Raw genomic sequence first — 23,265 nt, forward strand, 5'->3', positions numbered from 1 at the left:
TTCAAAATAGGCAAGATGAATTTAATGCCAGCAATAAAACTACAGCTTAACATTCCACAATTATAATCTTCTAAGCATAATACAGAGAACAAAGAGCTGAAGTATCATTACACTATCAGTACGGTCTGGCATTGATTCTAAGAGACAGTTTAATTTCTTTGACTCAGATTTCCTCCTCTTTAAGTCTTTAGGAACACTAGAGACTCAGTCCATTAAAAATATAGCAACAGGGCTGAAGAGATGGCTCAGTGGTTAATGCTGGCTGCTCTTCCAAAGGACCTTCCAGTCCCAGAGGATCCAGTGCCCTCTTCCAGACTCCTCAGCCAATAGATGCACATGGTGCACAGATACACATGCAGGCAAAACACCCATACACATAACATAAAAACAGAGGGTAAGCTGGTTTGTGGTGGCATATGCCTTTTATCTCAGCACTCAGAAAGAAGAGACAGGCAGATCTTTGTGACTTCGAGGCTAATTTGGTCTACAGAGCAAGTTCCAGGACAGGGTCCAAAGCTACAGAGAAACCCTGTCTCAAAAAACAAACAAAACAAAACAAACAAAAGAGATTAAATATTTTTAAAAATACAATGACAGCATTTGTTTTAATATTTTTGTTACTATCAATACAATCATTGTATCTCTGTAATTATCTGAAGTTTAAAAGGAAAATGAAAATGTTAAAGTTTGCCACATTTTTACAAATATAATGAAGCATAAGTTGTCAGTATTCATACTTAAATTTGAAAGAAAATTCTGGAATTGTTGTGAAATATTGTCTCAAAATAACCCTTCGAGGATATATTTTATTATATGAATATCAAATGTTTTATAATGATTTACTAAAACCTCATGTATTTTATAAAATAAATACTATCATAAAGTACACTCCTAACTCCTAACAGAGGTAACGAAAGAATTCAGGATTGAAATACATCCAGTAGGAAACTGATCCTTGTTTTTCTTATCAGTTCTTTTGGTAAGAAATGGCTTCTAGTGTGATGGACAAACTTGATCTTTGCCAGATGCTGTCCTCTGCTCTTCTGTTTCTGCCACAGCAGTGAGGAAGAGTTCCTTAAGAACTTCCTTATCTAAATTCTTGCCTGAGAATAAAACAAAATAGTGATTACATGAAGCTTTTGAAAACAGCATCTTGATTTCCAGTGTTTAAATGCACAGTGCTCTCTAGTGATCTACCAAGTCCACAGTAACTACATGATTCCTTCTACAGCTTTCTAGGTAAGCCTCAAATCCAAGTTAGCACTTAAAGTAACCTCTTTTCTAAGTCATCTGAAGAACAAAGTTCTAGCAAAATCCTACATTATCTGTGATTCAGACAAATACACAAGCTTATTGAGTTAATATTGGTTCAATAGCACATTATGTCTCCTACAAACCTAGTTGTATGTTTTGTTACTTACCAATAAAGACCAGCTGACTTCTTCTTTCAGCATCGTCCTTCCAACATACTAGGCTCTCTTCCAGGTCGTACAGCTCATGGACGCCTTGCACAATCACTTGCTGTGGTTTGTCTTTGATGGATACCAGCCCCTGCTCAAAGAACAATGATCACTCAGCTCCATCTCCAATTTGCAAGCAGAAATAATACATCAAATTTGAAAATATTGTTTTTCAAAAGACAATCTCATAATAAAGGTAGGAAAAAACCTGATTCAATTATTTGCTTATTTTAAGTTTTTAAAACTTCTAATAAATTTGAGTATACTAACCTCCCCTCCCAAGACAGGATTTTCTGTGTCGTTGTGGCTCTCCTGCAATACCCTCTGTAGACCAAGCTGGCTTCAAACACAGAAATCTGCCGGCCTTTACCTCTTGAGTGCTGGTATTAAAGGTGTGCACCACCACACCTGGCTACTTCTTGAAAATAAAGAATTACTTTCTCTTTTCTGTTTTGTTGTCTTGTTTTATTGAGATAGGAATTTGCTCTAAAGACCTAGGTGGCCTGAAACTTGCTATGCAGGCCAGGTTGGCCTCGAACTTGCAGAAATTCATTTGCCTGACTATACATCATGCCTAACAATGATTCCCTTTTCTACTGTTAAAATTAATATATTAGGATTTTTTCAATGTTATTTATCACAACAAAAAACTGAAAGTGACCAAATCTGTTATTGCATCATATCACACTAACTTCTCTGCCTTAAAGGTCTCGTACTTCTTTCACAAAGTAACAAGGAAATTTGAGAAATTAAGGTATTCTGTCGGTGAATCTGTTTTGGAAATGTATTACAATTAATTTAGGCAATGATCAAATTGAAAGCTATTATATTCAACTGTAGTTCAATGTGGGGGTGGCAAGGTAGCTGACTCAGAGGGTAAATGCCCTTACCTCTGAAACATGGCAAATGAGTCTGATTCCCAGAACCCACAGGAGAGAACTGACTCCCACAGTTATCCTCTGATCTCCACCTGCACATTGTGTTTTATGTTCACCCACATTCAGACAAGCAAACACAAACACACACATCCAAATGTCAAGGAATATGAATGGCTTTCCAAACTGAACAAGAATTCCAGTGTTTTGTACCTCTGTATAAAATATGACAAATGTTTATAGTGTCTGCCAAATACATCAAGTAACAGAAGACTCGGCGGTGGCAGAATTTTCAACATTACTTCTCTGTTAAATGAAGCTCTCTTGTAAAAATAAAGCATTTCTCTAAGTGACCAATCTGTGCAAAGAAGAACAGGTTTGACAGTGTCAAGCTTATAAGCCAGATAACTGCTGGGAACACCTGGCAGAGGAGATCCGGGCTAACGAGCCAAGGCACACAGGTTGTTTGAGGCGTAGCACTAAATGAAGCAATGCAAATAAACCATGACTTTGTTGTTGTTGTTCTGTTTTGTTATTGTTGTTTTAACAGTGATTTCTAAAGTTCCTTTTCAGCAATGGAAATTATTAGAATGAAGGCAGACAAAGGTTATTTGTACTAAAAATAGTGTTTCTGTTTAAAACCAAGTATGGTTTTTACATAACAGCCAAGAAAAGGATTCTCTCCGCCAAGTCTGAGGGAAACTGCAGACTATACCTTCAGTCGTATGACCTCCATGCAGTGGCCGTCCTTGTTTTGCACGTTCTTTTCCCACAGGAGATTCTGTATTGGGCGACACAATTTCATAAGACCAACCACTGCAAATGCAACAACTATGCAACAAAACAGCTCATGAATCATTAATCAGTTAAAATTGCATTCACCTGGATAAATACATTTAGACACTCTTCCTTTGCACTTCCTGGTACTTCAAATGTGACTGTAACAATACTCTGCAAATCAAGAGAATAATCCGTAAGTTTTATTGAATCATCCACCTATTTTTAAAACTATAACCAGTTTGAAGATAAAAAGAGAAAAGAGCTGTACTTATGGAGCTTTAGCTGACTAATAATATTACTAATCATTATTTTCCTCTTTGGGAATTATCAATTCTACAAAGCAGATCAACAGTATTTAAAAACAGAAACAAACAAAAACTCTTTCATTTAAGTGTCCTGAGCAAAAACGGAGGGTAGCACACAATGTGTGCATTCTGCCAGGCTCATCGCATCTTTTCCTCTGCTCATCACAGCAATCCTGGGAAGTGGGGACTGTTTCCCTTTATAAGTTGGACAAATGAAGCTCAGAAGAATAAACCACCCTGATGCAGAAGCACTGCTCAAAACAGCGGTGTGATTCTGCTCTCTTAGAAAGGCATGGTCTCTAAATGAGCCAGCACTGTGATGAATGAAAAGAAGGAGTTATCAGCGAGGCTGGCAGCAGTGGCGTTTCTGGCTTAGGTCCTTGGAGAATCGCTTACAGAATTCAGTTTATGCTTCCTCCTGATCTCAAAAGATCTGTCTTCTCTAAAGAAGCTTAAAGTTTCCTCTAACTGGTTACTTAATTAAAATTCAGACCTCCCTTTGACAACAACATAACCCCAAACCTCCATCTCAGCAATGGAAATTACACAAGGCTAAACACGTTGTTAAAGCAACACCCTCACCCTGGACAGTGAGATCGCAAGTCAAAGCTCAGAAGTTTGTAACAAGAAGACAGAGGACGTGAGTCTTTGTAACATCTTAGAAATGCTCATCTCCCCAAGCATTTTAGAAGACCACTTAAGACTGCAGAAGAAAACATAAAAATGCTGAGTTGTTTACTTTAATTTTTGCTTCATTGGTTTTGAAATAGGGTCTTGCTATGTATTCCAAGTTTGCTTTGAACTCATCATCCCTGTTTCAAGCTTAGCATGCTCGGGCTTCGGGTGTGCCATCAGCGTGCCCACCAGCTTCAGAATTGATCAGTGCACGACAATCAATATGCTAACACTTAATCCTCTGATATTGTCAATATGCAAAACAGAATGCTTTCTTACTCAAATATCAGAAGTAAAGTCAATTTAAAAAAGCATGTTGGACTTTAAAATGTAAGGCATTTAAAGCACTTCCCTTTATCTGTGGGACATGCAATAGAGTCTTTGTATGAAACTACAGGTAATACTGAGACACAGCTAATGCCTTTTCAGTTTAACTAAGTGCTTACATGCTGTGGTTATAACTTCCAGGTTTAAATCCAACTGTAAAATTAGCACAAGTTTCTTTTTCTTCCTCCACAATGTCACAGATAGTAAATTCATTATGAGCAGATATCTTACCAATCTCAATATATGATTTTCCTCCTTTCTTATTAAATCACCTTTTCACATAAAGGAAGCACTCTACAGCTTCTCTTTGACACACTGTATTGTCAACATTATTAGTCTTGGCTTTGGGATGTGATTCCGTAACACAGGGGTCACATGAACATAAGCATTATGATATTGCTACAGTAGATCTGGCAACAGAGGTGCCAACTCAGTGAGTGATGGGCAGGTACTGAATTCAGCGTGGATCCAGCAGACAATGGGATGATGCACACAACAATCAGGACGCAGCAGAATGGTGAGGTGATTCATAATGCTACTCAGTTTTACACTGGTGAGTTATTTATGTATGGGATTTTTCCACTTAATATTTTGGACTGCAGTTGGTAACACAGAATGGAAACCATAGATTGTGAGGGCTCTACCTGTATTTTGTTACAATAATTAAACCAAAAGCTAGAAATTACTTCAGTGCTCATCAACAAGTAAGTATTTTTTTAAAAAGTGATATGAACGTACAATGTATTATTATTTGGTCTCAGGAAGGAAGGAAATCCTGTCATATAGTAAAATGCGAATAAACTTGGAGGATGCTATGCTAGACGAAATGAGCCAGTAATAGAACAAATATTGACGCTCACATTAAGTGCTTAAAATAGTTAAAACTTACAGAAATCAGAAAATAAAATGGCAGCTACTTGGGGCTGTGAGGGCTGTGAGAAGCTGCTGTCCAGTGAGTCCATTTGAGTCCCACAAGACACAAAGCTCTGTGTACAGCACACACACCACAAACACTGCACACCTAGAATTTCTTTACAAGACAGAGATCAACTTAAGGAGTTTTTGTTGTTGTTTTTTCCACAATACAAAGGACTTATTTTAAGATCTTAGTAAACATATCTTACTTTAAAACTATTTGGGTTTTTCGTGCAAAGTAATATTATGAATTTAAATTAAATGCTGATTTTTTCTTCATTAAATAGATCACTCACTTTAAGTGTCTAAAGTCTTATATCTAGCTAAATTGTAAAAGATTCCCAAATGAAACACATGTCAGATTCAAAAGAAAATAATTTGTCTTCAAAAACGTATATAAGTGTATTTCATTCAAGTTGAATAACAGCTTTTATTACTGAGAATGTCTCAACACAGAACTCAGTACACTTTCTGCTTTATTGTCAGCTTAAAGTCTTGTATGATCAGCATTTTTTTTCTTTTGCAAGTTAGTGATAAGACTTTGTTCAGTTATTTGTTGTTTTCTGAGACAGCCTCAAGTAACCCAGGCTGGTTTTGAACTGTTGATACTCCTGCATCTACCTCCTCAGAACTGGGAATACGGGTAACACAACACCTTGCTATTACCTACTTATTTTAAAAGGGTATAATTTACCCCAGCAATAGGCACAAATGAGTCTTGAAATTAAGACAATACCTAATAGGGTTCAAGGTGGATGCCTCTACTTTGGAACTGTGGCTTTTCATACTAGTTAAAGTCTTTTCATATAAGGAAAACTCAAAAATGATGAAAGCTATAAATTGTAGTAAAAACTCAAAATTCAAAATTGCCTCTATAAATAAAACTAGCCATAGGCTGTCACTTGGGCATTCTCATTTATATTCCCATACCAGCTCACCTTTTTAGGATTAAACAAAAAATAATGCAAAATAAAAAAGGTGAATTACAGTAAATACTTCTCAGGAATAAAACTTCAATAACTCATAGCATATCCTAGGTATTACCACCCTCAGACTAGATTTTGAAATTTATTTCTGCTTGGAATCTAAAACTGTCTCTTCTCATGACTAGTAATACAAAAGCAGAAAAATGAGGCAATAATTCAGGACAACTAAAGCCTAATAAAGAAATCCTCTAAAATAAAATTAACAGTAACTCTGGTTTGTTGACTTGGCTTATTTTCCCAGTTAACTCACTAGATTATCAGTTTTATAGCCTATGTAAATAACTTTTACAGGATTTCTTTATCTGGAAAACCAAGCTCAGCAATGCAGTCAAATACCTCTGTCTCCAACGCTCCAGCCCTTTGCTTGTTCTTTGCCTCTGTGGTATCTTCTGCCTCCAAATGCCCAGCAGAACACGTGGCATTCTTTTTTTTTTTTTAAGATTTATTTATTATGTATACAACATTCTGCCCCGATGTTTGCCCGCATGCCAGAGGAGGACACCAGATTTCAGTACAGAAGGTTGTGAGCTACCATGTGGTTGCTTGGAATTGAACTCAGGACCTCTGGAAGAGCAGCCAGTGCTCTTAACCTCTGAGCCATCTCTCCAGCCCCCAGCACGTGGCATTCTCATTCAAATCTCTGTCCTCCAGATGCTCCTAGAGCTGTCTAGGCTCCTCTAGCTAGTTTACATTTTCCATCAGTCCTCCTCTTCTTACCAATCCAAACACAGAGAGATCACCCTTTACCCCGTTTCTACTGCAGGTATTCGTTCCATGGTATAGCATCTTCATGCTTGGTCTCCAGATCCCAAAGGCAAGTCCTGCTTCTCTAGCACATCAGTGCGAGCCTTCTTTGCCTTACACATTATACCTCAATACCTGAGAACAAATTTTCCAGTTCCAGTCATCTAAAAAGACTTCTGCACTAAAAGCCTGCTTCTCTGGGACTATGTTCTCACTTTCCAACAGTGAAACTGTTGGCTTTCCCCTTCCACTGTATCTACTAAAGCAAACAATCAGTCAACAAAACCCTAACTAGTTCAAAATTCTCTTTAGTATTCAAGTCAAAATGGCAACTGTCCATTCTCTGACCAGAAGGTGCATAGAGAACTTCTATACATTTTTAGATACACTTATTATATTGACCTGAGTAGATTTGTACACATGGACAAATGTGTGTGTGTACACAAATAATGCTGAATTACACACTAAAACCTGAATCGTTTACTTTATATGAAAAAACTATCTTTCCTAAAGCTTTTGATAAGGTTAAGGTTAGATGTAACAGTTAACCTTCATTGTCATTTGACTAGATTTAGAAACACTATGGAGGGGCTGGAGAGTTGGATCCGTGCTTAAGAACACTGGTTGTTGTCCCAAAAGACCTGGGTTCAATTCCTAGCACTGATGTGGCAGCTCAATACTTTCTGTGGCTCTAGTACCAGGGATCTGACACCCTCACACAGATAAACATACAGACAAAACACCAATGCACATAAAATAAAATTAAATTTTAAAAAATTATGGAAATAATTAAGCGTGTTTCCAGAAAGGTTTAAGTGGTGAAAGATCCACCCTGAATATGCCAGTACTTCTACACAGGCTAGGGTCTTAAATGGAAGGAAAAGGATAGAACAAACTGAGCACCAGCATCCATCTCTCTGCCTTTCCTGACTGCAGATGCAATGTGACCAGTTAGTGCAGGCTCCTGCTGCCAAGACTTCCACACCTCAAACTGTAAGCCAAACCAATCCTTTCTTCTTTAAGTTGCTCAGGTCAGGTGTTTTGTTAAAGCAACAAGAAAAGTAACCAGTACGATATTCTAGATCAAAATGTAGCACTTGGCATTTGAAAAACAAAAGCAGGAAAACCAGCTCACCCACTCTACCCACCCCACCTTTTCCCTCTTTCTCTGAAACAGGCCATAAACATAGGACTGCTTTTCTGTGCTTTCCCTGTAACAGATCTTAAGATACTCATGTGAGAAGTACCAAGAAAACAGCAACCTTATTGTAGGGAAAGGAGGAAGTCTTGAGTGAATATGTGTTGTTGACATACAGCCATGTCAAGGTATAGCCTTAGGTTCAGATGAATGGCAAAGCCTTCTTTGGGGGATCAAATGCAGGTGTTGACAGTATATGCAGAGAATATATACCACTAACCAGATATTTATGGTCTCAAGTCTGCTTCCCTACAGAGATCATGCCTACCAAAATTAGCTAAACATGTCTCCTTGGTCATGCTATATACCATAAATTCTGCTCAACTCTATAAAATAAACCCTGTGCTTCTCACCTGCTGAAGTTTTTTCAGTCAAGAGCCTAGACCACCCAATCTCAGCTTTTCTGTGTGTGTGTGTGTGTGTGTGTGTGTGTGTGTGTGTGTGTGTGTGTGTGTTTCTGACTGTGTCTGTCTTTTCTTCATTCCCTCATACCCCAGTAAGGTCCAAATCCCTGGAGCAATGAATGGACACTATACTTATGTCCGAAGATAAAGTCACAAAGAAGATTCTAAACAAATAAACTTTTGCTAAATCTTCCAATTTAGTATTGTTAGGCCATATTCTTTCCCTATCTTAGTTCTCTACAACTCTTTGTTTTTAATCAAACCTAACACAGAAACATTCAGGTTTAACCGATTCTTAAGGATTTCATTATGAAGGCTTCCATATCATAAAAACTAACAAGTTAAAAACTGTATGCTTTCTTCTTGCTAATCTGTCTTGTGATGAAGTCTTCAGCCCTGAACTTGCCAATGAGTGAAGAAGAAATGCAGTTCCTTCTCTATAATTCTGATCCATTAAGCCAACAAAAAGGTTCATGCTTGAATCCTAGATCCCTTTCTCTGGAATATTCCTTTGCCCTATGTTTATGCATTTAAAGCAGGGCAGTATATCAGAAACTCACGTTGAGTTTTAACAAAAACAGACATGCCCTATTTACTGGAGAAATGACGTAACGTCTGGGATTTGCTTTAACATGCTGTAGCAGGAGTCGTAAGTCTGTACAGGTTCTTTACGCCATTCTACTGTTATATATGTCTGAAATTTACTATTTAAAAATATACGTTTCGAACTTCAGCAAAGGAATATTGGGAAGATGGATGAATTAAAATTGGCAAAACGTTGATAACTTTTAAACTGATGTATAAAGAGACCCATTTTAGTCTCTTTCCTTTTGCATAGCACTGAAAATATTCATAATAAAAAGTTAAGCTATGATTAATATTCCTATTTCTAAGCTTCACTTCTGGAGGAACTATGAAGTATCTGAATTCGGACAGCAAGAAGGGCAGAAAGGTAGGAAGGCAGGATGCTCCGTAAGTGATTCTGAATCACACCACTGTTGGAGCATCTCAGCTTTTCATTCCTTTGACAAATATTCACTGAGATGCTATTACATATCAAATCCTATGCTATGCAATGTACAATTATTTTCAGTGGGGAAGTGTTTCAAATCACATAGCATGATGTTACAAATACCATCATGGGGTGTATTCAGGGCACCATGACTATAGATACTGGCCATCATAAAGGTTTTTGTGAGGACTCCATTTTCTTCATCTTTAAATCCCAGATTCCTAATGTAATATCTTGAACCCAGAAGTTCAGTAATATGTGCTTAAACTTCATCCTAGGAGTGCTACTAAATGCCATCTACACTTAATTTCCCCTAAAATTCCACTGCCAAGGACTTACTATTTCTCTCACTTAGTCATTTTAGAGGTAATGAGCCATATTCTCTGAGAACTATGCCATGCACATGGTGGTACAGCCCCCTAGGAACATAAGCCAAATGAAGACAAACGTACAAGTGACTGTTGCTATCCTGGCCCCATCACAAGTGATAACGACCTGAGAAGTCAGTCACAACTTCCCAACAGAGGAGCCGGGCACACGGCTCAGCACAAGTCCTCTCACTGCTTTAAATGAAATCCCGGAGTTACTCTAAAGTTCTGCCCTCCAGGACTTGCTTAGGAGAAACACGGTTTAAAGAAAACATACTTACTTTGTCCCTAGCATCTTAAATATCACCCTCAGTAATCACAAAAACTAGAGTTCAAATTTACAATGCTACTGAAAGTAAAATTCAAGGTAAGTTTTTATTTAAATAGGCCATCCTTTACTGTTCCTAATCAATCAGTTAAATACAGTTTAAACAGAAAGCAGAAAAAAATCTCCAGGTTTCATTTAGGTAGAAATTCTCCTCAAAATAAGTTTGAATACAGAATTTTATAAAATATCAGCAAACATGAGGATTAGAATGTTTCCTAACACAGAACAAATTCTCATGCTAAACTAGATTACATACCCCTAAAGACATGTAAAACTATCAACACTGCCAACCTAAGCTATAAATAGTATTTTAGAAAGAGATCTAACAAGAAGTATCCTAAGTAGAACTGAAATTGAAAGAAACACTTTAAATTTTATAAAATTTTAATTTTACCTGATCAAGGTGGGGTGCTGTTGGCACATGCTGAAGTTTTTTCTGTAAACTAAGAACAACCAATTACCGATTCAAAGATCAGCATATTTCTGATTTAATATTATCCATTACTCAGAGACGCAAGGCTAATTAAGGAACAAACATTTTATAATCAAATCTATCACAAAGTTCCAATTTACCCACTCTTCGAACAGTCTAAATTTATACATATATACAATATTTGTATAGAACAACTGAGAGATCTAAGATATATGTAGAGAAAAGCTGACAGATCTAAGATATAAAAAAATCTTTTGAATGCACACCCAATCACATCATAAGTATGATTCAATGAAGGGAAAAACTAATATTTTAGCAATATTCTGTTGCTAAATATGTCAGTAGTTTTCTTTATAATTCTAGTAGGTTAATACAATAATTTCAACAGGCTTGGGAACACAGGCATGGCCATTCTGTAGTGCTCCAAGTTTCCTTGATATGAAAATATGTTAGTAGCTTTAAAAAGTTAGAAATGTAAACTTTCCTTTGTTAAGGGTTTCTACTGGATATACATATATATTATTAAAAGACAAAAAGAATCCAAGTACAAATTTCCTATATAATCAGTTACCAGTTAAGAAAAAAATGAAGCCAGGCATAGTGATGTACCCGTTAATCTAGCACTCAGGAGCCAGAGTTGGAAGTCAGCCTGGACTACATAGTGAGTTTCAGGACAGTCAGAGTTACATAGTGAGACCCTGACTTTAAAAAAAAAAAGCAGTCAGAATCTTAAGAATGCACTGTTCTGTTATGAGAAGAGCCATAAGATTGCAGAACAAATTACCACCATAACAACTGGAGCACACATTTAGACGGTGATGGTGACAAGGCAGAGGGAGGGGAGGGACTTAAAAGTCTTGCAGGTGTTCTGTCTTGAAGCACAGTGAGGGGTGAATTAGTAACAGTGAATTAGTAATTCCTAGGCTGTAGGAACCATTGTGGAAGGAATGACTCACACTGGGAGGGCGGGCTTAGTAGGGAAAGTGTCAAATTAAATCCTTCCCAGCTGGTTGCCCAGGGCTGGATTCTCCTATTGAAACAGCTAAGCAAAAAGAAGCCAGGCAAAGGTCTATCTACAATTGGAGGACAACATCACATACATACTCCTTTTGGTATTGCTAAAATATTATAACTGCTCTTAATCAAAAGTCGAATAAGATCAGAAAATTGTAGGAAAATCAGGTTTCAGTGTTGCCAGACAGTGAGTACATACAACTTCACATCCAAGTAAAAGTCAAAAAGATTAACAAGGAACCTTTAGGGTTAGTTCCTAGTAAGTCCCAGAATTGTCTGTCTTAATAAAAAAGAAAAGAAACTGTACTCTAGTATAGCAGACAAGCATATTCTACTAAAACCTGAAATTCATTATCAGAATCTTTTGTGTGAAAAATAATCAATGCAATTCCTAATAATTTTCATATTCCATATGCATTCATCATTAAGTATAAAAAACTCTTGAGTACTCAAAATGTACAGCAGGAAAATGGGCCAGGAAAACTTCACCCTGTGGAAAGCAGCAATCAGGTGCTCTGATCATACCATCTCCATAGGAATGTATTTTTTTTTTTTTTTTTTGGTTTTTTTCGAGACAGGGTTTCTCTGTGGTTTTTGGAGCCTGTAGCCTGTCCTGGAACTAGCTCTTGTAGACCAGGCTGGTCTCGAACTCACAGAGATCCGCCTGCCTCTGCCTCCCAAGTGCTGGGATTAAAGGCTTGCGCCACCACCGCCCGGCAGGAATGTATTTAAATGAACACATACTCATGATTCACATGCACCAAACACTCCTATCTTCCTACGGACTAGACCAAGAAAAGCGAACACAGATGTATTCACAGCAGCAGTATTTTCATTTGTCACTGAGTTACTCTGAAAGTCCAACACAGAGGCAGTGAGTGAAAGCAGCTCTTTATTAATGACTTAACTTCTAGAATGGCTAGTTCTAGCCCTTGACTTAGGAGATGAAAAATCCACCTCTCTGGATTTTAATTTAAAACATGAGGAAACAGTTGTCTTGCATATTCCACACTTCTAGGCACTAAAGTAGTTCCACTTTTAAAAATCACAGTAAATGGGAATTAAAATTCTCTATAAGATAAAGAGGTCCATTAAAACACCATGTTTTCCTCATGGGTTACTTCAGAAGCTGTTTCAAAGAGTGCACAGTAGTAAAAATGTGGAGGACCGGATGCCTACTTGAAGCTCACAAGTACCGAGCCACTCACTATGCCTACTCATAAAAATAACAGCCTTACTAATTAAAAATACTCAGAGAAGAATCTATTTTCATGATATTGAGTAGATACAAAAAGATACTATAACGTTGTTTACAAGAGCTAAAATGTGGAAACAACTTAAATGTTGATTTTTAGATGAACAAAGAAATGTGTGCTCTTTGTGTATATGCATGTGTGTATATGTAAGTGCACTGTAAAAAGAGTCCATGCGGGCCTCTGCCTTTGTGTATATGCATGTCTGTGTATATGTAAGTGCATGTCTGTGTATATGCATGTCTGTGTATATGTAAGTGCACTGTAAAAAGAGTCCGTGCAGGCCTCTGCCTTTGGGTCTCTCTAATGAGCTTGGATTTCATTTTTTGTCTTGAATCATCAAGGGGAATTTTATACTTTTGATTTAACCTTCCAATGATGAAACTGAACCCACACAAAAGGAGGGGGGTCCTGTCCTGTCTTGTCACTGAAGGACAAAATAGCACAGCCCACAGAAGCAGGCACTTGAATAGACTGGTTTCCAGGAAGGAAAGATAAGGACATGCCATTCAACAAGTTTTACAAGTCTGTGTTATATATCATCATGCCTAAAATTAATAATCCTGTATTATAATTTAAAAAATCTGTTATGAAAGATCTTATGTTATATATTTTTAGTACAATTAGAAAAGTAAACAAAGAACTGAGTTGAATGCATTGGCACATGCCTCCAATTCCAAGCCAGCCAAAGCTATATGTAGCAAAATCCTGTCTCAAAACAAAGTAAAATAAAATAAGAATAACAAAACACTGATGTCTAAGAATAAACTTTTTCCATCTCTTATCATAAAGATCCCTCCAAAAGGAGACAGAAAATTGATCTATTACCAAAGGGAAAGAAGTAGTCTATGAGAGCACTCAGTTAGATTTTTTTCTGTATTTTACAAATTTTTTTAGAGTATTATAATGGCCAGCACAGAAATACTGGTGATTTCCAGGATACATTACCATTTACATTATAATTATGTAGAGCCAACTTCCATGATCATAATTAGAAATGGTCTTTCGAGCCAAGAGTGTTGGTGCATGCTTGTATCTTAGAAGTTGGGAGGCTGAGGCAGAGGATCACAAGGTTAAAGATCAGCTTAAGCTACAAAGTAAGACTTTCTTTTTACAAGACAAACTTGTATGTCTAAGAAATGACATCTAAATAATGGGAAACAATAAAAAAGTTTACATAAAAATAACCAAAATATTGAAAACATACCTTATTCCAGAGAGACTATCATAGGCATGTAGATCTAATATATTTGAGAGATGAACTCTAAAAGGAAGAAAATGCATTTAAATAGTTGAAAATTTTATAAAATACATGCAATTCATCAAGAATAGAATTTCAAATTGGGCAACAGTATTTAGGAGTTAGATAAAGGGATTAGAAGCTCAAGGACATCCTTGGCTACAATAGTGAGTTCAAGGCCTGGGCTGTATGAGTCCCTGTCTCAAAAAGAAAAATCTCTAAGGACTTTTAATCAAAATATGTAAGCATAGAAACTAGTCAGCCTTGGGGGTTGGAGAGAGCTAAATGTTTAAAAGCATTTGCTGCTCTTACAGAGGGCCTAGGTTTGCATCTCAGCACCTTCTTGGTGGCTTAGAACTGCCTGGAACTCCAGTATCAGGAGTTCTAATGCCCTCTTCAGACCTCCATGGGTATTAGGCACAAACATGGTACACATGCAGGCAAAACGATCAAACACACAAAATAAAAATAAACACATCTTTTTTAAAACTACATATTATACTTAGGGAGAAACATTAAATGAAAGGAAAGAAAAAAAGAGAGATGGTAAAAGAAGTCTACCTAAAATTTCTAAAAGTAGCTGAATGATAAAGATCAGGCAAAAAACAAAACAAACAAACAAACAAAAACTTGTTACTGCTCCAAAAAAAGTTTCCTTTCCACTTCTGATTGTCCTTCAGTTATAACTCTATATGCTTTAAAATACTTTCAGAGTTAAAAATTATCTAAATAACCCTTTCTAAGCAGCTATTAACCCGAATGTGAAATAAAAGAAGTAACAAAGGCATAATAGTCTACACACATTCCAAAAGCCTTTGGGATTTTCCTAATTCTTTTACAACTTCTCTATGTTAAATATGTAATAGAAAAATACTAGGGCTGGTGAGTTAATATAAAAATATGAGGCTCAGCAGTTAAAGGCACTGGCTGCTCTTCTAGAGGACATAGGTTCAATTCCCACCACCCACATGGCAGCTCCCAACTATCCGTACCTCCTGTTCTAGAGCATCCAATACCCTTACAAATACACATGCAGACGAAACATCAATGTACATAAAATACAAAGCAAAGAAAACCAGCCTACAGTCCACAACCCCAGAGAACCTAGACAACAAAGAAGACCTAAGAGAGACATACATGGATCTTCAAAGGAAGGTGAAAAAGACAGGATTTCCTGAGTAAGTTAGGAGCGTGGGGGTAACAGGAGAGGTTAGAAGAGGAGAGGAGTGGATAAAAAGGTATAGTTCCATAAAAATAATTTAAAAAAGAAACACCAATGTATATAAAATAAAAAATAAATTATAAAAAAAATACTAGAACTCTAAAGCTGAGCATGGTGGTACACACCTTTAATCCCAGCATTTGGGAGGCAAAAGCAGGTGTATCTCTGTGTCTTTGATACCAGCCTGGTCTACATAATGAGTTTCAGGACAGCTACATTGTGAGACTGTCTGGTGGGGTTGGGGATGTTAGAAATCTGGGGCTGGAAGAACAGCACTTTGACAATGCATGTGTAAGGCTCTGGAATCAATCTTAAGTATCAACAAAATAAAAATATATAAATAAAACCAAAAGGAGTCAAACCACCAGAGTGTGAATTAATATTAGCTCCCTCTGGAACCACATGTTTGATTTTACTTGTTCAGAATGAGGGCTCAAGTAGAGTGAAGCTTCTCAGTTCACAATGCTGTCAGAACAAACGCTTTCTCTGAAAAATTATTGATGACTGAACCTTATTATAAATGTAGTGATTCAAATCACTAAGAATCAACCACAACCAGCACTTGGTTTGGTTTAAATACATAGAAGTAAATTTACAAAAATGGATGACTGATTTTCTGTTTTAACATTATTACAAGGAAGAGCAGAGAACAGTGACTTTATAATTAAACTAAAATCAAGGGAATATTTAAAAGAACACAAAACTACAATCAAAAGTACAATTACATTTCAACACTAGACCCAAGCAGCCTGTCAGACATTTCTACATGGAAAACAAAGTTCATTTGTCACATTCCACATGTCTGATTAAACATACAAATGTAAGATAAAACACTTCCTTTAGCTCAGAACTGGCCAGCTGTGCCTGGCCTTGTTCACTAGCAACAAACAGCCGCACACTCAGGACAGTGCACGGCAAGGTTATGAAAGCTTATCTTGGCATAGACAAACAAAATTCCCATCTTATTAAACTACTCTATGTTAATATACTATATCAATACTTCAAATATGGGACATGCTGGATGTTCTGAGCCAGAAAAATGATCAGGCAAGGAAGCAAATATTCTGAGAATGAAGACATTTTTGAGTATTAATTTACACCAAGGGATCAAAATCCTAGCATTAAACATACTTCCTTTTCCATTAACAGTTAAACAAATATTTATAAAGACAGGTTAAAACCACCCCAAGATTATCATCTCCACTGCAGCAAATAGTTTCAAGGAAAGTCTGTATGTGCCAATTCTGTGAATATGCAGTTCTGTGTTTAAAAAAAAAAAAAAACCTTCGAAATACACCACTGCCCCACTGCAACAGTGTCCTTGAAAACACTACCATTTAGAGAATTCTGCTTTATAGCAGATCCTTTAGGTACTTACTTCTAAGAATGAAAGGACCAACAACAGAATAATAATAAAGTATCAGAGTCTCTCAGCAAATTCTTAATGGTCAGTATAAGGGGATAAGGCATAAGCTTCTACACTTAAGTTTTATGAACTTTTCCCCATACTAGCATTGCTTTGGAGAAGAAAGTCTATTCTCATTTAAAACATGTCTAGAAAAATTTTCATGGTGTTAAATGTGTTCATTTAATTTCTTCCTTCAGAAATAAAAGCATCAGATATTTTCCCAGACATTCAAACAGTAAGATCAAAAGACCATCATCATTTTAAATTAAATGGGAAAATAAATCAAAGGGAAAAAAATCTTCAAAAGTTCATTCTTCTATTGTCTTACACAGCCTGAAGCTGTGGGAGAACTTTAGGGACACTGCCTAAAGGCCACCTTTCCAAATTCAGTGAGTCTCTCCAAGGGTTCAGCTTATTTCCAAAAGCTTGGAGTAAACTCTAGCACTAAGTTTCCAAGTGTTCTCATTAACTTTTCTAAGCCCACACCCATCCCACTCCACCCAAGTTTTTCTAATCTTCCTGTATGCCCTAAACTTCAGAGACCAGACCATAGAGAGTCCACCCCTCAAGTGTCTCTTAGTTTTAAATCTTTCAGAGCCTCTTTCTTGCCACCAGGAGAAAAATCCTATGTATCATGGCATTCATGGTCTTTGTGGAAGACTCACATACCTTTCCTCTTAGCTACATACAGCCATGTGTCGTAGTCATTCTAAAATATCATCCCTGAAATATTAAGGCTTCTGTACCCCTGGGGGAAAAAAATCACCTGTATTCCAGGCGTTCTGGAAAAAAAAATCCATTCACTGTTTAAGACTCTAATCAAATCATTTTCCCAAACAAGTTTTCCTGACTCTTCATCAAGAAAATTTGGTCATTTCTCTGCCTTCTTATTCTAAGAGAACTCTGTGCAGTCAATATTTCTATTGTGACATAGTAAGAAGATATCTAAGATGTTGTTTTTTTGCTTGTTCACTTCTCAGTTTTTCCCAAATGACCCAGTGTCTTAAAAGTACGTTTGTCTTCTCTGTGGCTTAGTTCTCGAATCCACCCTAATGTTCCTGGAATCAATGGAAAGCTGAAATGGTTAACTTATTACTGAGCAGCTGCATTTTGATGCTCCTCTGTTCAATTCACTTGAATCTCTAAAATTTTAAAAAGTACAGAAAAGATAAGAATGCATGCCTGCTCCTGCTTCAAAAGTCTACGCAGTCATTAGAACTTGTATTTGCTGGCCAATCTGCTTAAACACTAATAAGAAAGCACCACACATGATTTTTACTTCCATTTCACAAAGTCAAGGTGAGCCTTTGCTTATGCATGTTTATAGCACTTTCACTTTTGCCTGCTTTTGTCATCCTCAAAATACTAATGGGATTAAAATGCTTAAAAACAACAACAACAACAAAAAAAACCACTCCAATTATTTTGTAAGAACTAACTCTCTAGCTTCTAAATTGGTAAGCCCAAGTTGTTGTCTGTCTCAAGAAATTTGGGGAAATACTTAATGTAAGATTCATGACCCAATAATAAGACTCCTATTTATAGCTGATCTTCATGGAAAAGGTCTCTAACTTAACTCCATTGTTCCCAGCAAGGACAGAGTCTCAGATCTACTGCCAATAAACAGATCATGAAGAATGAGAGGATAAAAATTTTCTTCACTTGCACCCTCATTCTTAAGTAATAAACACTACATGATTAATATTCTTATAAGGGAGCAAATTCTAAAACTATATGATGAATGAAACCATTACATAATAAGCTAATCCAGAATGAACTTTATTTAGAACACGGATCATCTTGAAATGGAAATAGAGAAAATACGAACTGAATACATGCTGTCACAACAGAAACACAGTTACTGATAAGTATGATTCTTACAATGGGGATGTTCTATCGGGAACTCACCAAGGTCAGCTGGCCTGGGTCTGAAAAAGCATGGGATAAAACCGGACTCGCTAAACATAGCGGACAATGAGGACTACTGAGAACTCAAGAACAATGGCAATGGGTTTTTGATCCTACTGCACGTACTGGCTTTGTGGGAGCCTAGGCAGTTTGGATGCTCACCTTACTAGACCTGGATGGAGGTGGGAGGTCCTTGGACTTCCCACAGGGCAGGGAACTCTGATTGCTCTTTGGGCTGCCGAGGGAGGGGGACTTGATTGGGAGAGGGGGAGGGAAATGGGAGGCGGTGGTGGGGAGGAGGCAGAAATCTTTAATAAATAAATAAATAAATTTTTTAAAAAAGTATGATTCTTAAAGCTAATTTAAGGGTTATGAAAACGTCTGCCATTTATAAAGGAAAGCAAATCAGGGAGAAAACAAATACAGGCTAAGATAGGAAGAAGACATATGAGGAACGGCTCTGAGTTTGTGTTAGATTATCATGTTTCTGTAGTAGAGTCGAAAAATCTGGGAGCCTATTTGCTTGCACAGTGCCTGTAGAGGGATCACACCAAAGGCATTTGTGGCTCCTGCAGATGCATACCAAATTAAATCTCCAGCTGCACACATGCTCAGAGCAGCTGCTGCTATTACTGCCTCACACTTTTGTCAGTCTGTCAGCACCTCTAATCTGTGCTGTTGCAGCAAGCCACTCAGCTAAGGCTTCTTCTGCATTAGACAATAGAAGACTCTCAGCTACAGGCTGGGTGGCTCTAGGCTGCCAGCTGTGAGTCTCAGAGGGGTCTACTGTCTACTAAGCCATTCTTGTCCCCAGTATTAGCGTAACAAAATACCCTTACACTGAAGTTTTCTGAAATCATGACAGCAGTCAATGGAAAACAGTTCAATCTACAAAAGTATAGTTCACAGAGGGTTTTTTTTTAAAGAGTACAACTATTTCAGAAGATTATGTACATATTTATGAACAGAACTACAAGAAGAAGTTATAGAAGGTGTAAATAAAGGGATGCATTAAGAAATTAAACATTACAAAAATCCATGTATTCTGATGGAGGAGTTACTTTCATTGATTAATAAAGAAACTGCCTTGGCCCATTTAATAGGCCAGCCCTTAGGTGGGTGGAGTAGACAGAACAGAATGCTGGGAAGAAGGGAAGTGAGGTCAGATGCCATGGAGCCAGACGCAATGAAGCTCCGGCCCAAGATGGACATAGACTAGAATCCTTCCAGGTAAGCTACTGCCTTGTGGTACTACACACATTATTAGAAATGGGTTAGTCGAGATGTGAGAGTTAGCCAAGAAGAGGCTAGATATAATGGGCCAGGCAGTGTTTAAATGAATATAATTTGTATGTTGTTATTTTGGGGCATAAGCTAGCCAGGCGGCCGGGAGCCAGGTGGGATGAAGAGCAGGCCCACTGCTCCTACTACAGTATTCTTATTGCAGTTTTTTTTTTTTTTTTTTTTGGTTTTTCGAGACAGGATTTCTCTGTGGTTTTAGAGCCTGTCCTGGAACTAGCTCTTGTAGACCAGGCTGGTCTCGAACTCACAGAGATCCGCCTGCCTCTGCCTCCCAAGTGCTGGGATTAAAGGCGTGCGCCACCACCGCCCAGCTCTTATTGCAGTTTTTTGCAACATTAAGATTTTAAAGTATTAAAAACCTATTTAAAGGCCTTACGTTAAAATTCCTGAATATGCTTTTCCAGATTTATTTATCATAGCTCTGTAGTTCTTAGCAAAAGTACTAACTAAATACAGCAAACTAATTTGTAAAGAGCATCCAGACAACTTTTAGGACTTACTTTAATGCATCTATGTCTTTATTATATTATAATCAAGTTACTTATCAATTTTTAACAACCAAAGGCTGTTATTTGTTGTTGATATTAGTAATAGATCTTTTTCCTTTTCTTCCTCCCTCCTCAGGTAGCCCAGCCTATCCTTGAACTTCCTACACAGTCAAGGATGACCTTAACTTCTAGTCTCCTGCCTATACATCCAAAGTACTGAGTGTATAGGCATGCGCACTATGCATGGTTAATGCAGTGATACAGTCAACTCCAGGGTCTTATGCATGTTAGGTAACAACCTTACAACTGATATATACCTCCAGTCCTAGTAATAACTTTAAAAAGTACCTTGATCTTTGAGTTTCTAAAACTTTTCCCAGTCCATTTATTGATCTGAAATAAAAAGCAAAAGGAAAGGGTTTAAAAAGTAAATGGTAACTTTTTTTTAAGAAAAAAAAAGCATACAAAATCAATTATTCCTAAAACAAAAAAGAAAACAGATACAAGTGTAACCAGAATTAGTAAAACTAAAAATGGAAAACAAATTTGTATTTTTTAATGGCTTAGATTCTTTTTCTTCAAACTATAAATCTAACACAATCTAGTTGCACATTTATGAAAACTTGTTACTCAAAGCCTACCACACAACTGGAAGGCTAGTTATGACCGCGAGTTACAGAAGGTCCTTCACTTTAGGAAAAGGGTAAGGATGTGGCTTAGTGTACAGTCCTTGCATAGCATGTAACTTGGCACAGTGCTTGCCTACATGCACAACTCCTGGGTGTGACCCCAGCACTGCCAAAATGAAAAGGAAGATGATTCATAAGTAGCAGAGATTCCTAATGTTCTTGTATACTCAAAACTTTTGCATGACAGCCAATTTTAACACAAACGCACTGGAGAAACAGTAAACACAAAACACCAAAATAAAGGAAAATGGTTTCCCTTGTATGTCACAAGATACTTTAATTTCCTTAAACACTGTGAACACCTATGCATTTTTATTGCATTAATTCTCTTTTCTGTACAGACACATATCCAAAATATGCGCTGCTTGTTCAGTATGTTCTCATGGGTAAGCCTTCTGTGTACAGTGATTCTGACCTAAGTTTCACTTCTGGACTACTTAATGAGAGTATCAATCTCCTCTTCAAAGAAGCAAATTTTCATTGTAATAGCAGCTCAGGAAGCACTTACTAAGTGTCAGGGATGGTTCATCTGCAATTTCACAGGTCTCAGGTACTACTTAAAGCAAACTTGTACGACAGGTTTTATTCAAGTTTTGAAGATGATGTTTAAGAAGCTTAAATAATCCCCATAAGAACAGTGATGGCAACCAAGGCAGACTTCAACTCCATATTCCTAAACACTATGCAATATTATCTGCTTTCTACAGAAAACATTACTTCTTATAGTAAAACCTAAGAATATTATTATTAAAATAAGAGAAAAATAGAGGAAAAAAGTATAAATTTCTTTCTCTTGTAATCATAATCACTGCAAATGACCTCTTAATGAGTTATATATTTTTGATTCAGTTTTATAGCATATATTATATAAACCAGTGGTACTACAGTCAACATGTAAGGTCAACAGAAATTTTAAATATGGTAGTGCTAATTTATTATAAAAAAAACTCCACAGTCACTAAAAGTGAACGTAAGGAAAGTTATTAAAATATATGACTGTATCTAATTTAGGTCTTACAAAATAATTCAAGATACAGTCCCTGGACTTTACTTCATTTGAAAAGTCCATCGTTGGTTTAAAAAAGAATGGGATCTCCAAGATAGCCAGCAAAATGACTGTTAGATTATTTACTAATAACAGTATCATTCATAATATTCTATTTTGATTAGCCATACACATAGGCAATGTATACATAAAACAATCTGGAAGACAAAGCACAGTTGACAAATAAGGAAACCATTAAAATCAAGAAGGGTTCAAGCAGAAGTGAAAAATTTGGCCGGGCGATGGTGGCGCACGCCTTTAATCCCAGCACTCGGGAGGCAGAGGTAGGCGGATCTCTGTGAGTTAGAGACCAGCCTGGTCTACAGAGCTAGTTCCAGGACAGGCTCCAAAGCCACAGAGAAACCCTGTCTCGAAAAACCAAAAAAAAAGAAAAGAAAATTTTTGACCAAGGAAGACTTTGTTAAGGAATGGGAGGAAAAGAGAAAATAGGTTCTACTGATGAAAATATATAGTATTATATATTATAAAGGAGGGGATGAACTCAGAAACTGGCAAGTGAGAAAACATTATGAGCAGGTGATACCTGGCAAGACATATACATGAAAAAGTAAATTAACTGTCTTAGGAAGTTAAGGAGGCTTGACCTTAGGAAAGAGTCAAGGAACAGACAGGAAATGAAAACTTATAAAGGGAGTTGGTAGACCTAGAATATCAGCCTAAAAATTCCAAATTTTGCTTTGCAAGTGCTGGTGCATTATTTCTTATATTCCTACTTATTTTTAACAGTCAATTAGTCAAGAACAATATATGTGATTCCTGAATGATCCTTGAATCTTATCTTATGCTCCTACAGAGCAATAATCAAGGTGAAAATACTTTACATATTAAAATTTAGATCTGAAGGCATTTAACATACTTATAATTT

General features: G+C 36.9%; 1 protein-coding gene across 1 annotated transcript in view; it reads right to left on the reverse strand.

Annotated features, from left to right (window-relative positions):
- The window catches only part of LOC142850334 (zinc-regulated GTPase metalloprotein activator 1), a 50,235-nt gene continuing 26,970 nt past the window's right edge, over window positions 1-23,265 (reverse strand). Inside the window, exons 9-15 of the mRNA XM_075973746.1 lie at window positions 20,994-21,038; window positions 14,285-14,341; window positions 10,772-10,820; window positions 3,218-3,286; window positions 3,051-3,116; window positions 1,422-1,551; window positions 1-1,103 (exon numbers count right to left, since the gene is read on the reverse strand). Of these exons, the coding sequence (XP_075829861.1) occupies window positions 994-1,103; window positions 1,422-1,551; window positions 3,051-3,116; window positions 3,218-3,286; window positions 10,772-10,820; window positions 14,285-14,341; window positions 20,994-21,038 (526 nt within the window). The 3' untranslated portion in view covers window positions 1-993. The remainder of the gene's footprint in view (window positions 1,104-1,421; window positions 1,552-3,050; window positions 3,117-3,217; window positions 3,287-10,771; window positions 10,821-14,284; window positions 14,342-20,993; window positions 21,039-23,265) is intronic.

This window comes from Microtus pennsylvanicus, chromosome 5 (assembly GCF_037038515.1).
Source record: "Microtus pennsylvanicus isolate mMicPen1 chromosome 5, mMicPen1.hap1, whole genome shotgun sequence".
Classification (NCBI taxonomy): Eukaryota; Metazoa; Chordata; class Mammalia; order Rodentia; family Cricetidae; genus Microtus; species Microtus pennsylvanicus.